The 16,434-nt window shown below is 34.1% G+C and overlaps 2 protein-coding genes across 3 annotated transcripts; one reads left to right on the top strand and one right to left on the bottom strand.

Moving 5' to 3' along the window:
• Positions 1-259: 259 nt before the first annotated feature.
• polm (polymerase (DNA directed), mu) lies at positions 260-6,322 on the bottom strand. Of its 2 annotated transcripts, none has more exons than XM_058789429.1 (11): positions 5,729-6,322; positions 5,476-5,653; positions 5,306-5,404; positions 5,059-5,229; positions 4,915-4,986; positions 4,666-4,786; positions 3,999-4,131; positions 3,378-3,480; positions 2,952-3,257; positions 858-941; positions 260-677 (listed from the first exon to the last, which is right to left on the bottom strand). In XM_058789429.1, the coding sequence occupies exons 1-11, from the start codon at positions 5,899-5,901 to the stop codon at positions 591-593; spliced, it is 1,527 nt and encodes a 508-aa protein (XP_058645412.1). In that variant the 5' UTR covers positions 5,902-6,322; the 3' UTR covers positions 260-590. The 2 variants fall into 2 exon arrangements, with proteins under 2 accessions (XP_058645412.1, XP_058645413.1); XM_058789430.1 differs by having other exon boundaries at positions 5,476-5,627; positions 5,729-5,862.
• An 889-nt stretch (positions 6,323-7,211) lies between these two features.
• On the top strand, positions 7,212-16,371 carry gnsb (glucosamine (N-acetyl)-6-sulfatase (Sanfilippo disease IIID), b). Its single transcript, XM_058789616.1, has 13 exons — positions 7,212-7,528; positions 8,742-8,801; positions 8,888-9,091; positions 9,985-10,050; positions 10,345-10,443; positions 12,092-12,259; positions 13,088-13,170; positions 13,250-13,368; positions 13,447-13,550; positions 13,635-13,736; positions 14,789-14,899; positions 15,160-15,267; positions 15,351-16,371. Exons 1-13 carry the CDS (start codon positions 7,397-7,399, stop codon positions 15,498-15,500), a joined length of 1,506 nt encoding a protein of 501 aa, XP_058645599.1. The 5' UTR covers positions 7,212-7,396; the 3' UTR covers positions 15,501-16,371.
• The last annotated feature ends 63 nt before the right edge of the window (positions 16,372-16,434 follow it).

Below are 16,434 nucleotides of genomic sequence, written 5' to 3'. Positions count from 1 at the left end.
CAAATACATCCTGCATATATGCAATAACGTCTACATATGCATCAAATATTCTCTCTCACAAAGAGCCTCCATAAGAAATAAGGCATCTCTACAAATGTCAGTAGAACATTTATCTGCTGAATAACTGAGAGAAGCGCTCCAGTGGATAAGTTAATTAAATCAAGCCAAAACCAATATGTGCCATTGCAGTTTATGGAGAGGATATCACATGAAAAGCACCTATGGTCAATCATCCAAAGACAAAGATGATCAAAAGAGAGAGTTTTAATTAAAATAATCTTTAATTACAAAGTATAAAATAAGACATAATTAATTTTACGTTCAATTTCAAAGAGACAAACAATATCTTATGAACATATACTACACATGATTTACAAAGATCCACATGTTAGAACCTGAAACTGCATATGGTGGAAAACACCATATTGATTAAATCATTGGAAAATGACTGACTAAAAAACATCAGATACCTGATGTTTGCAAAACATTTGCAGTCTCTTTTCCATCTTGTCCTATAAACCTTTACATATGAAATGTGATCTGATCATAACTGGGAGCTAAAATATAAGGCTCGGCACATTTGTAGTGATTCAGGCATTTCGCTCAGATGGAGGAATAAACTCCAGACCCAGGTAGGCAAAAATCTCCTCTTCCGTCTTTGCTCTGAGATACAGATTCTGTACAGTTTTACAGAGAGAGAGAGAGAGATGTAAATAGCTAATCTAGCAAGATTTTACAATTAAACGTTTAATAACGACATATAGAACCTACATTATATTATATTTAGGCCAAATGGTGTTTTATATATCCTATTACACAAATACGGTAAGGTGTGATGTATTTTTAGTGTGGTTCACCTGTTTGCTGTCGTAGAGGGTGTGACTGCTCAAGGTCATGTGCTTCTCTTGCCCCGCCCACCGTCTCAACTCCCTCTCAAACAGCTGCAGAACAAACAGCACATCACGAGTGAACGGAACTGACCTCAAAACACTGCCGCCGCATGCAGTCAGGTGCGACGGCACACTTTAGACAATCACACTCACAGATGTCAACAGAGAAAGATGCAGGAAATCATCAACTACAATTTGAACAACAGCAACACAGGAAAATGAAAACTACACTTTCAGAAAATATAGTATATGTAAATATAAAAAAAGAAATGTATATTGAAATATAAAATCAATACAAAAATATATATAAATAAATTAAATTTGTTTCATGAAAATATTTTTCTAATTATTGGAAAAAACCTTAATATTTACTTTTTTTTTTTTTCATAAAAAAATATTTTAATCAAACCAATTACTCACAATTGACTCAAAATCTATTATATCAAAAGTTGATAAAAATGATTTTAATGAAACGCATGCACACACACACAAAGTATTAAAAAAATATATTTTCATCAAATCTTTAAAAATCATCATCAATAACCAGTAATCTGACTACTATGAAAGTGACTAAAAGTACTTCACCAATAAAACTAAATGAAACAAAAATATTTAAAACAAATACTATATATATATATATATATATATATATATATATATATATATATGGTAAATTGTTTCATTAAAATATTTTGAATTTATGAAAACATTTATAATAATAATAATAATAATAATAATAATATTATTATAATTATTATTATTTACTAAAAATGGTAGAAAATAAAAATATTTTTTATCATTATTTTTCAAAGAGTAAGCAACAGCACGCACATCGATCTTAAATGGGTGCTCGACTAAAAAACAAGTAGAAGCATATTAGAAATGCAAAGTCGGCAACACCAAAGCTCCAAAAGTATCAAAGAAAAATTGCGCATAGTGTGTTACGTTTCGAGCACACAGGCTCTTCATCAGACAAATGAACAACACTGACATGCCTCTCTTTATACCTCCAGGTGATCAAAGGTCACATGACCTAACACAATATTACCATAATAATAATACCCCAACAAATAAACCAAAACAATAACATATCAGTCAAGAAAAAAAAAGAAAGAAAAGAAAACAGAACATATAAAGTTATGCAAAATAACAAAATACAATTCTCAATCTACAATTCAACAGCATTAATTGATACCTGCATACATACATAAAGGTTTTGATGGTACTGGTTGAATTTATTAGAGCTGTAAAAAAGCCATATAAATAGATAGGTATTTCATATTTAAAGAAATGGACGAATATCAAAGTCCTCATTTAATCCTCTCGCGGACAACGTGTCTAATGTAAAATCCAAAAGGGCTCACGTTGTAAATGTCATTTATTAATATCACCACCGTGCCGTGGACACTTGACTACCTCTATTCCTATGTACTGAAGAGTGGAAACGGAGTGTCTCGAGTTTGCAAAATGCTGAGCTACTGGACTTTTTGGATCTATTTATATGGCTTTTTACAGCTCTAATAAATTCAACCAGTACCATCAAAACCTTTATGTACGTAGGCAGGTATCAATTAATGCTGTTGAATTGTAGATTGAGAATTGTATTTTGTTATTTTGCATAACTTTATATGTTCGGTTTTCTTTTCTTTCTTTGTTTTTCTTGACTGATATGTTATTGTTTTGGTTTATTTGTTGGGGTATTATTATTATGGTAATATTGTGTTAGGTCATGTGACCTGATCACCTGGAGGCATGTCAGTGTTGTTCATTTGTCTGATTAAGAGCCTGCGTGCTCGAAATGTAACACACTATGCATATTTTTAAATAAATTTCTTTGATACTTTTGGAGCTTTGGTGTTGCCAACTTTGCATTTCTAATATTATTTTTCAACCAATAATCTGTGATCTGACTACTATGAAAATTACTGAATGAAGTACTTAAAAAGTACTTCTAAAAGTGTTCATTTCAATCAAAACCAAAAAATGTTCAACTAAAACCAAACACATAATAAATAAAAAACACACAATAAAAAGCAGTGCCGTTTGGATGATTTGACACACCTTTGACCCGGTCCATCCGAGAGTGGCGAAGGCAAACTGACTGTAGGGACTGACCACCAGATCGACCCGTACAGCTCTCCAGCCTGACGCTTCTGAATGATGCTCACCGGGTCTTTCGCTTTCACGTCCTGTACTGACATCCTCCGCAGAAGCAGAGGAATTTGATTTGCAGCTCACAGCAGATTTCTGAAGCTTAAATATGGAAAAGCATCTCTCAAAGCGATCCATGTTACTAGACGTCCGAGCTGGACCATCCATTTTTTCCAGATAAGAGTTTCTGGTCGTCTTCTGATACAGCAGCAAACCCTGATGAAGAATACATGCTACTTTGTCATTCGACATAAAAATTCACTTTAAAATGTCATCAGAAAACAGCCATATAGGGTGGATTTGATCATGCAAGTATTCACAGAATGTCACGAACACCTGCTCTTCCAGCCAGTTTGTGATTTTAGGCATCAGTCCTTCCTCTTTTCCTTCCTCTGGGTGTGTTATGAGATAGTCCACATCATGACCGACTTCCTTCCCCTAAAATATATACAGCAAATAAAGATATATATATATATATATATATATATATATATATATATATATATATATAGTGCATTCAACTTTACTCACATGCATACAATGTATTTATGTAAAGCAATATATACAGTATAGCAAATCATGAGTGTTTGATTGTTTATATAGGTGCAAAATGTAAATCATTTTATTGTACATCTCTATTTATAAAGTTGGAAATGTATCCAACCTTATTTGGGTAACGATAAGCAATCTATAGCAAATCTCAACTTTTTGATTGTTTATATCATCACAGAATGTAAACTGTATTATTATCCAGTTCTAATCTGCTAAATGCTACAATAAGACATGAAAATATTAAGATATTAGAAACATTAACATCAGTATTTTCTGTTAATCAATATGTATAGTGAAAAGCACTACACAAATTAATTTGACTTGACCTAAAATGCACATGAACGCTCAAAACTGCTTTGAAGCTACAGTATTAAAGTAAGATCCGCACATCATTAGCACACAGACCTCCTGAAGCCGCCCATGAGCTGGATCTCTGCTCCGGGCAGCACAGCGTGCACAGCTTTCTCAACGATATCACTGATGACATCAGCCTCCGCCTTAGTGACGGGTTTCTGGAGGTCATCGTAATACTGGACTCCTGAGGTCATATATACACACACATATATTATATATATGTGTGTGTGTATATATATATATATATTAGTGCTGTCAAATGATTAATCGCATCCAAAATAAAGGTTTTTGTTTACATAGTATATGTGTGTGTGCTGTGTATATTTATTATGTATATAAAACACACACCCATGCATGTATATATTTTGGAGATATTTACATGTATTTACATGCAAATACGTGTATTCATATAATTTATATTATATATAAATATATTTAAAACGTAACATATTTTTAAAAATATGTATACATGCATGTGTATTTATATATACATAATAAATATACACAGTACACACACATATACTATGTAAACAAAAACCTTTATTTTGGATGCGATTAATCATTTGACAGCACTAATATATATCACACATATACATACATACACACACACACACACACACATATATATACATATACATTCAATGATGAATCAAATTTTTTTAAATTTATGAATATAATTACAAATAACTAAATAATTTTCAACAGTGAAATGCAGTACCTGCTTGCTGTTCACGGTTCAACTGTTGTCCTGTGCGAATCAAATCGTCTGGGGATCGCAAACCCTCTCTAAACCAGCGATCTGCTGTCCGCACACCCACCCCAAAAATACCAATTAGTGCCTGCAGAAAGGGAAGATATGACTTCATAATTCACAAACTAAAGCTGAACAATCAGGCATATCATTTACACTGCCTTCACAGTTCTTTCTGCAAAAACAGAATATAGTATGACTACTACCCAACTTTACCTTCATGGCCTGATATTGCTCTGATTGTCTTGTTGACTCAACTTCTCTTGATGATCCATCTTCTAAAATCTCCTAAAAAGGTATATATATATCAGATATATCTAGATAATATGGATTTTTGAGAAGGTAAGGGAGCTTGATTACTTTTATAACTCTCTGTGAATGGTCACCCAGGCAGGGCAAACACCTCAGATCCTCCATGCTCCTCACACGACGGGGAAGCGCCTTTAAGACTGACGCTGCCCGTCTGAACGCCACGCTCCGTCCTTCATTATCATTATATTCAGCATTCTGAGCCAAGATTTCAAGAGCCTCCTGCAGGACAGAGTGTCAAACTGTTCATCAAACTCTTCAGACACATTATTATAGAAAGACTCTATAAGTAACTCACTGTTAGAAGTGAATTGTGGTGTTTTAAAGGTGTTCGTCTTTGACAGGCATAACTTTTCATCAGCATTGCTGTGGGGTCTCCGTTGGGTTTCGGGTTAACCTGCAACACACCTGCACACTTAGTTCAACTGCTCTTTTAAAAGTAATGTGTCCATAAATGTGTCCTTGTACCTTTAATATGTGTCTGTCCTGAACTATAACGGGATGTCCAGCCTCCATGCTCTCTGTAAACCACCTGATGTCCAACAAATGGACAGAACTGGAGGCATCTCGTCCAGTTTGGTTGTCTAACCAGGCCTGGACTTCATCTCCACTGTTGTTTTCTGACACAATATGTGTGATGGAGGAGCTGTAAGAGTTAAACAAACAGGAATGGTCCAAAAGTTGCACCCCAACAAAACATTACTGTGCTGATGGTTCGTACCTGTAGGTTTCTTTAATAAGAAATCCTTTGCTCCGTCCTAGTCGTGTAAGAAATGCTCTTCTAGATGTTCCCATCTTCCTCTCCAAGATGAATATAGAAACATGAGGAAATTTACAGCTGTCATTCTGTTGGTGTACAGGTAGAGAGACTTTCCTGCGTTTTAATGGGATCATAGTCTAGAGCAAACACTAAAATCATAACCTTCATCGCTTCATCTACCACCAAAGAGCAAATAAGATCAGACCCTCTGTGTTTATTTCTGCTCTTCCACCAGACTGAGGGAAAAGGTGTCACGCGCGCGTCACAGAAATAAAATACGTAAAGAGAACCGCAGTTAGCTATCGTGAAACAAGCACGCGCATCTAATTCGTCTCAGTGGGTATCGAAAATAATTATTCTGTTTGAGCTCTTCACTCGCTGTTTTTAAATGAAACAGCTATAAAGGAATTCATCTTATGAGTATAATAATTCAATTAAAAGTTGTCCTGATCGCTGCTAAAGGAAGCCGGTTATCACGTGGTATCTGTTACTTTTCTCTGCGCTGGTGAAGATGGACCAATCACAGCCGTTTGTGATTACTGGAAATGAATTCTAAAATAACTTATAGAAATCGGTCTGAAAGATTCGAATTATATAGCAAAGGATCAAGAATATTGATTAATATATTTTAACTATAATAGCGCTGTAAACAAACGCCTCCAAAAACGTAAAGCATCTTCACATTTGAATGTGATTCAAACGAGAGTTCATGTTTTTGGGCCACAGGCGCCACCTCTCGGAAGACGGACCTCACGTCTCATAGGTTTGTATCCAGGGGGATCTATTTTGGGTGATACACACGTTGAGAAAGTTTTGGTGCGTCCATAAAGTGTTCCGTCTGTGTGCAGAAATGACACACGTCGGTTGCCACAATAACTCAACTCACAGTAGTTATATAATAAAAAATAAAATGATACGAAAGGGCAGATTTTCTTGATCTTCAAATGCATTTATAATACTATGTCATATGCGATTATAAAACAATAACATACAATCACGTGAAGGGGGTGTGGGTGTGTGTGTGTGACATTGCAATAAAACGCACATGGTCATGTTTGATAAACTTTTATTTTGTTAATTTGACAGTAATGTTGTTCATCCGAGGTGTCATTTTTGTTCTATATTTCTCTTTATTAATTTACACATACGTGAATAAACGAAAATGATAGAAATATATATAATTTTCTTCTGACATATAAATTATAAACTTGCATTTGCCGTTTTTAAATTAAATATATATTTAAAAAAAAAAAAGATGTAGGCCGATTTTTGCTGTCAGAGCAATAAATAATAATTCATGAAACAGTTATTTAAAACAATTTAAAAAACGGCCCAGAACATGGTTTAATAGACGCAACCTTTGTGAAGAGACAGAAGAAGAAAAAAAAACTCTAAAAGAGCGAACGTTTTTTTATGTTGTTACTTCATTATGAACTGTGACTTTATGTGAATGCATCAGCTGTTAGATCAGGTTGCAGTCATATGACACACTGAGTGTCTCACTTCCTCAAACTTTCTCAGTTCATCCCACCGTGTGTGTGTGCTGCTGTTCACCACTCATAACCCTCGTCTGCTTGACACCGTTTCTCCAGGCAGACAGGTTGCGGGTTTTGGTCTGGTTTTGGCCTCATGGCGCGTGTCTTGTCCATCTGTCTGTTTGTCGCGCTTCTCACCTGCACGCTCAGGTGTTCACAATGCGTCAAACCGAGCAACATCATCCTCATTCTCACCGACGACCAGGATGTGGAGATGGGGGGAATGGTAAGTGAACAAAATTAGACTTCAAATGCTTTTTTTTTTAAATTGTTGTGCACCATGACAGTATCACTTCTTCACAATTGTGGCAGTGACTTGCTCGTAACTGTGGTTTTAGATGGTAATACGATGGCGCAGAAATTTATGCACCATAATATTGGCATAGTACTTCATTGAACTTACAAAAACACCATGGTGCTGCCTTGGTAAACATTTAAAAAAACATTTTCCATATATAAATCATTTTTAAACAAAATAATTTTATCAGGACAATACTCAAATGAACTTCCAGAAAACAATGGTAACTACCTTGGTGTATGTACAAAAAAAATTAAAATAAATTAGTACTCTGTGTGTGTGTATGTATGTGTGTGTGTGTGTGTGTATGTATATATATATATATATATATATATATATATATATATATATATATATATATATATATATATATATATATATATATATACGTGTATATATATGTATATATTCACCTCAGAACAGAACAATTCAAACAGAACAAAATTAGGAAATATTTTGTTGATGAAATGAAGGCTATTACATTTTATCATGAAAAACAAGCACATTTAATTTCCCAATTCTGATACTGTAAAAATTGATTAAATTATTTTAGATATATGTTTAGTTAAATACAACAGTACTTATACATTATAGCGTAGGCAATTTTGCATTGATATTTCTGCATATATATATATATTTAGTACTCTGAAATGTTGTGTAAAAATGTAGTGTGTGTGTGGACACCTCGTTCACTTCAAACAAAAAATTAAGAAATAGTTTTTTGTTGCTGTTTTAGGATTTTACACTCGACATTTTTCACAAAAAATTAAGCACATTTATTAACAGATAATTGCACAGATAATGCAAAAAATATTAAATTGTTAAATATATATTAAAATGCATTATTTTAATTTAAAAGTATTTATACATCGCAGCATTTATAGTACTAGAGCTGACTGAAATAAAAGTGATGTACTTTTATTGCATCATGAAAATAATGTGATTATAAAAGTACTAGGTTAAACCAGTCCCATGTTAAAGTCATATTGAAGCTGCTGTTGTTTTAAGAATCAAGTCCAGGAACAAGACATCCAGCTAAAATTAGTGTGAAATCATACATCCTGTTGAAACTTTCGTTGTTACAGATGATGCATCATATTGACGCTATAGCCATCTCATAGAATCTTTTTTTTATTCACAGACGCCCATGAAGAAGACCAAAGCACTGATCGGTGATGCTGGTGTGACTTTCTCCAATGCAGTGAGTGCTCAGTCATGATCCAAAGATTATTTTTTTTAATGGATCTGATCAAATTTCACAAGTTTGTCCTCTCCTGTTGTGTTTAGTTCACTGCCACCCCTCTGTGCTGTCCCAGCCGCAGCAGCATCCTCACTGGTAAATATCCACACAATCATTTGGTCCGAAATAACTCCATCTCTGGCAACTGCAGCAGCACGACGTGGCAGAAGGAGGCCGAGCCCTTCACCTTTCCGCTTTACCTCAATAAGATGCGCTACCAGACCTTCTACGGCGGGAAATACCTGAATCAGGTCGGCTTTTGACCCGTTTGGTGCTCTATACACTATCACTTGCCTATTTGCATGGTGTTCGTTCTTTGAAATTTGCCTACAATGATATCAGAAGCTCTGCACAATGCAATCTTTTAAATATTTAAAGCGTTCTAACAACATTCTTATGGGTTTGAGAAGTTTGAAATACTGCTAATGTTTGTGTTCGTTTTCAGTTATTTCCCTGGTTGCCTCAAATTCAAGAAAACTGAGTAAAATGAAATAATTTAATAAAATATTTAAAAAATAAATATTTTATTTATATTACTTAAATATTTTAAAGTTTTTTTGTTGCATATTTTTGTGAATTATTATACAATTTTTTTTTTTTTTTTTAATAATCTTTTTGCGTTATAGTAATGACCACAGATGAAGATAATGTGTTTATTTGTAGTAAAAAAATAATGTTGCAATGCACAAAATCTTCAGTTGTTTGCTAAAACATGTCCAGGTCACACTTTTTTTGTATAACCCCCCCCCCCAAAAAAACATTTTTTGATTTTGTAATGTGACTTTATTTTCATTATTATTAAGCTCAAGCTCAAATTATGATTATTATTAAATAAATAGTAAAATACAATAATTTATTTCAGTCAGCAGTAGTACAACAAATGCTATCACATGTAAATACTTTGCAATTAAAAAATAAGTATGTATGTGTGTGTGTTATATATATATATATATATATATATATATATATATATATATATATATTATATATTATATTTATATATATAAAATCAACAAAATATAATTTTCTAATTTTCCCAAAAAATTATTAGAGATGAAATATGACTCTTTCTTGACTGGTTTCATGAGATTCTTCCAGTCACTGTTTTCCCTCAGATTACATAAATCCCTCTCTGTGTCCTCAGTATGGAAGTAAAGACGCAGGCGGTGTGGGTCATGTGCCTCCTGGCTGGGACCAATGGCACGCACTGGTAAGTCATGAACGGACGCATCATTCCAAGACTACTTCCCTTTTACATTCAGATCAGCGGGAAAAATGCTGTATATGCTGCAATATGTTCTATACTTCCCTTATCCGACAGTGTCAATCACCTATAGACAAGCATTCATGCAGGATGCATGGTTTAGTATGGTCATGTGATGCGGTCTCATTACAATTTGCACTGCAAAAGCAGATCCGATTGTTAACCATTTAATTTCCCTTTTACTAATAGTTTTAAGTTTTAAAATCTAACAGTCTTTTGGTTTTATTTGTGTCTCCACAGGTGGGAAACTCTAAATATTACAATTACACACTGTCTGTGAATGGAAAAGAGGAAAAACATGGAGACAACTATGAGAAGGACTATCTCACAGACCTAGTTGTAAGTGTTTAATGCTTTTAAGTGTAGAGTCAACATTAAAACAGGATCTGTATACCATTTTACTTCCATAATGTGATGCACTTCTTGGAGTATGTCGTGTCGCATTAAATCAAATATTAATTTTTAGAGGCTTAAACAGTCACTCGATTTTTGCAGCTATTTACTTCCTGCTAAATGTGACAGCCAGTGAATTGCTTCATCACCTGCTAAACTTGTTTTACGTTGGAAATGTGTTGGTTAAAACAGTGGTTACCAAATAATACTGCCAATGGCTGTTTTAGAACAAGATACAAGCTGTTTGCCTCATGACTAGCTGAGAAGCCACATAGTTTCATTCTGTGTGACTCTGAATGCGCCTGTCTACGCTGCAGTGTGTCATGTGACTTCTGTGAGACGCATGACTGGACTGCTTGATACAGCCTGCAACGCTATCTGACACTAAAACCTGGGCTGGAATCTTGCCGTCACTGACCGTTCCTCTGTTATTATTTAACTAAGGGCAGGTGTCCCGGAAACAGATTAACTCTAGTCCTAAATTAAACTCTTTTCACAATAGTGGTTTTCCACAGTCTGAGCCCGTGTAGCAGCACTGTTATTTTAGTATCATTGAGATACTATTATAGATTTTTTTTTTTTTTGACCATTTAAATTTTTATTTTATTTACTTTATTGATATTTCTATTCATTACATTTCATATTAGTTTAGTATCAATTACTAACTTTGCATGTTTTTGTAACATTACTTTTTTTAATATGTCTATATAGTTTATTCATTTTATTTCAGTTTTGTTATTTTAGTGTATCAAGTTACGCTAAATGAAAATTCATTTTAGAAGACATTCTTGTTTGGCAACTAATTGAAAAAAAAAAAAAAAAGTTCAAGATTTTTTGTTTTTGTTTTCTCTAAGAAAAGGGTCACTGAAACAGTGCATCTGCAGCATTCAAATATTTATATTTTTAATTAAAAATATGAATGTCATTGCATTAAATAAAATATGAACCAAGTGACATCTTGCGGCCAACAAAAGAAAAATCAACTTATTTGAGCCATGTTTTTCAATTCTTACAGTCTATATGTGACCCTGGACCACAAAACCAGTCTTAAATGTCAATTTTTTAAAATTGAGATTTATACATCATTTGAAATCTGAATAAATAAGCTTTCCATTGATGTATGGTTTGTTAGGATCGGACAATATTTAGCTGAGATACAACTATTTGAAAATCTGGAATCTGAGGGTGCAAAAAAATCAAAATATTGAGAAAATCGCCTTTAAAATTGTCCAAATGAATTCTTAGCAATGCATATTACTAATCAAAAATGAAGTTTTGATATATTTACAGTAGTAAATTTACTAAATATCTTCATGGAACATGATCTTTACTTAATATACTAATGATTTTTGGCATAAAAGAAAAATCTATAATTTTGACCCATACAGTGTAATTTTGGCTATTGCTACAAATATACGCCAGCGACTTAAGACTGCTTTTGTGCTCCAGGGTCACATGGTATTAAAATGGGATCCAATGTCAAACTGCATGACATGCCAGACAATCCAGTTTGTTTGCATGAAGTTTTTAAAAAAATATTGTACATGGAAAAACAGGTGGTTAATATCTGAAATCAAATGTATGTTGATTCTAGTTGAACCGCTCGCTGCATTTCCTGGAGGAGCGGAGCCCCAGTCACCCGTTCTTCATGATGTTGTGTCCGCCGTCTCCTCATTCTCCGTGGACGGCCGCCCCTCAGTATCAGCAGTCCTTCAGCGACGTCAAAGCACCACGAAACGGCAGCTTCAACGTGCCTGGAAAGGTTCAGTTTTCAGTTTCATCCGTAATGACATCTGACACATTATGAAGTACTGCAGCTGTAAACGATGAATTTGGTTGGATTTAATGAGATTGGCTTTACACAACATTTTACACTTCAAGAAACCTAATGTAATGTCCAAAAAAATTTGATATAAAATAATACTTATAGAAATGTTATTAATAATTTGTATATAATTTAATATAAATCTGTGCAATTTTATATAAGCATCAGTTAGCATCTCTCAGCAGACATTTTTCTCATAATATCACAGAACGGATAAAGACCTTCTTAATTTAAAATTTTGCATCTTAAAATATCATTGATGGTGATTGTTGTATTTTATTTTTAAAATAGAGCAAAAAGCATGTTTTTTAATTCATGTTTTGTTAAAATATGTTCTTAGATTTACCAGTCAGTTAGTGTTAAGAAATTGAAAAATAAATAAATAATAATTATATATATATAATTTTTTTTTTTTTTATACATGTTGCTATATATGGTCTTAAATTTACCAGCCATTGAGTGTTAATAAATGTAAACAATGAATACCATATTAATAATTGAGAAAAAATAAATGTTTAATTTGAATTTCATAATATTATGCATTAATTATATATTTAAAAATCTATAATGTTATGCATTAAATACAATGATAATGAATGTTATTTTCACCAAAATAGATTTTTCAATATATATTTTATTATTTGTATATATGCTGCCCGTTTAATTTTTTTTTCTGCATGTTCATATTGCTAAATTATATTTTGATGCAATTAAAGAATTTTCTGACCTCAGCATGACCATAATATGCTGTTTCTCTGATTTTAGGACAAGCATTGGTTACTACGGCAGCCTGCGAATCCAATGCCAAACAGCTCCATTGAGTACCTCGACAACGCTTACCGCAGGAGGTACGCAAATACAGATTCATACAACATTCTATCAAATAAATCTTTCTATTGAGATATGTGTATGTAATATCTCTGATAGGTGGCAGACGCTTCTGTCAGTGGACGATATGGTGGAGCAGCTGATTAAGAAACTGGATTCAGTAAAGGAGTTAAACAACACATACATCTTCTACACGTCTGATCATGGCTATCACACCGGTGCGTCATCAGTCTCCACGGTTTTATTGACCTGTTGTCCTCTGACTTTATGACACCATATTTTTTAATCAATTTCAGGCCAGTTCTCATTGCCCATTGACAAGAGACAGCTGTACGAGTTTGATATTCGCATCCCTCTCTTAGTTCGGGGTCCAGGAATCAAACCTAAACAAACGCTTCAGGTTAGATAAAAGAACTACAGGTTTATTGAACAGTGTGTATAAATATATTATTATATGTAAAAATTCTGTTTAACTGTCCACTAGTCTCCAGTGCTGAATATAGATCTGTCTGTGACTATCCTGGACATCGCAGGAGTAAATCTCTCCACCGTCAACATGGACGGACAGTCTTTCCTGCCACAGATGGTGAGTGTGTCATGATTTTCACTTCCTGTTTCAGTACACGTGTATTTATATTCATATTTGTTTGTTTATATTTTTCTACTGTGAATTTATATGCCATTTCACCTGTTTTTATGCATTTTCACTACAATATCTATCTCAATGTAGCATTATATCATACACACTTATTTGAAAACGATTTACAATTATTTATTTTTTTTGTGAAAGAAATTAATGCTGTCATTTATGAAGGATGCATTAAATTGATCGAAAGTCACAGTAAAGACATGTATAATGTAAACAAAAGATCTGTTTCAAATTAATGCTCACTGAAAAAATTTATCGTTGTTTCCACAAAAATATTAGGCATCTCAACTGTTTTTAACACTGATAAGAATAATAAGAAATGTTTCTTCAGCAGCAGATCAACATATTAGAATGATTTCTGAAGGATCATGTGACACTGTAGACTGGAATAATGATGCTGAAAATTCAAATTTACATCACAGAAATAAATGATATTTTACCATATATTACAATAGAAACCAGTTATATTAAATTGTAATAATATTTCACAATATTACTGTTTTTACAGTATTTCTGATTAAATAAATGCAGCCTAAGAGAAAAAACATTAAATAAAAGTCTTACCAACCCCAACCCCTTAAACAGTAGTGTATGTTTCTCACAAAACCTGTCAGAAGCATGTCCACATCATATTTCAAGGCCAAATCAAATGAGTAAAAAAATATTTTATGAAAAGGAAAAAAATAAAACATGTTTAGGACCATTAAGATTTTTATGCATTGCGAAAATTAAGCGCTTTCCCCTCAAATCTCTTTTTACTAGAAAGCAACTACACATGCATATTTTCTGCATCTAGTGTTTATGCAAATTTTTATTTTCAAGAAAAATTGTACCCGAGCAATACCATTTTCATAGCTTTTTTTTGCATTACATTAATGAGAATAATTAAATTTCCATGAACGAGAATTCTCACAATGAGGATTATCTAATAATGTCACGATGAAAGAAAGTCTTCTCAGTGTTTTATCTCTTCTGACGTTCTCATGTAGGCACCATCGCTGCGGAACGGCACCGAACGGCCCTTCTTCTTGGTTGAGTACACCGGTGAGGGATATTCCTCTGAAGATCCCAGCTGCCCTAAACTCGGCCCTGGACTAGCTGTAAGTGCTTCAGGAATCGCATACTACACTCTTCAAAACAAAGCTTCTGTATTGCCATTGAAGGTTCCATGAACAACCTTTAAAATCAATGGAACTTTTCTATTTCACAAAAGATCCTTTATAGAGGAAAAATGTTCTTCACACTAAGAACAAATTGTTCTTTGTAGAAGCAAAAATGGTTCTTCTATGGCATGATGCATTTTGCCATCAACCTCTCCTGATATCTTATAATACCAAGTGACGTTTTTTCTTTCTTCTAGGAATGCTTCCCGGACTGCGTATGCGAAGACGCCTTCAACAACACGTACGCCTGCGTCAGAAGTCTGAAGGATGCAAACCTGCAGTACTGCGAGTTCGCAGACAATGAGGTGAGCACATGTCAGTCAGGTGGGCCGTTGTGGACCAAACTTTAAGCTGAACCTCAGTGAATTTCCCCTGTGATCTCCTGCAGGCGTTCGTAGAGGTGTACAACCTGACATCTGATCCCCATCAGCTGGAGAACATTGTGAAGAAGGTCGATCCTACGCTTCTGCAGATCATGAACCAAAGGCTGATCAAGCTGCAGTCCTGCATGGGTGACAGCTGTCGAAACATCAAATAAAACTGTGCCGGAGGGCGGGCCGGACCCCAGCCCTGTTCTGAAAGCCCAGCTCTAGCAGCGAACGCCAAAGTTGGGTAATGTGAAGTCGCATCAGGGTGTTCACCTGCACGAATCTCTCCTGAAATTCTTAAAGAGACAGTTCATGTCCTGTCAGTATTTACTCCACCCTTACTTCTTTTTACCGTACAATGAAAGTGGATGGATTTGCATTTGGTGCAAGAGAGAGAGTCAGACAGGTTCGGATGAGTAAATATTTACAGAAATGTAAAATTTGGCATGAACTCTCCCTTTAATTCTGATCTGGGAAGTCACATGCACTTCCCTCCTTTAAATGTGAATGTATCTACAGTGTGATTCTAGTTCAAATGCTGTCATACAGCTACATGAACACCGTTTCTAAGGGCTTGGACCAGTTCAACTGGAGGATTTCTCGTCGTCAGGCTTGCCTTACTTCCTACTGCAATTTCTGTTTTCTTTTTTTTCAGCACTTTTATGATAAATTAATGTTTAAACCAAATCTTGTCATGTTTGGCTAAATATACTACCATCAAAACATTCATCTTTTGCATTTTAAGAGGTTTTTTTTCTGTTTGACCTTTATGCATGGTTTTATTTTGATTTATTGATACTGTGAATTAAACCTTATATGTATCCATAATTGAAAATGCCCCATGTGCCACAGTGGAAATCCTGTTCTGATGTTATTTTAAACCGATAAAGGGAACGGTCTGATATTTAAGGGAGTTTTGCCAACTTTGATTTTAACCTAAAATATGATTGTGCCTTTTTGCACTAAAGCAGTGTTTGTGCCTTTTTTGTATGATAAAAATGTTGAATTTTGAATAATCAATAAATTTATGAAAAAACAAGACTTACTTTGCAGCGTCCACTTGATACAAATAGATTTCCTTCTAAATGTTTTTAATATTTATTT

This window comes from Onychostoma macrolepis, chromosome 10, assembly GCF_012432095.1.
Source record: "Onychostoma macrolepis isolate SWU-2019 chromosome 10, ASM1243209v1, whole genome shotgun sequence".
In the NCBI taxonomy this organism is placed as follows: Eukaryota; Metazoa; Chordata; class Actinopteri; order Cypriniformes; family Cyprinidae; genus Onychostoma; species Onychostoma macrolepis.
The sequence above is the reverse complement of the archived record's forward strand: the minus strand, read 5'-3'. Positions and strand labels throughout refer to the sequence as shown.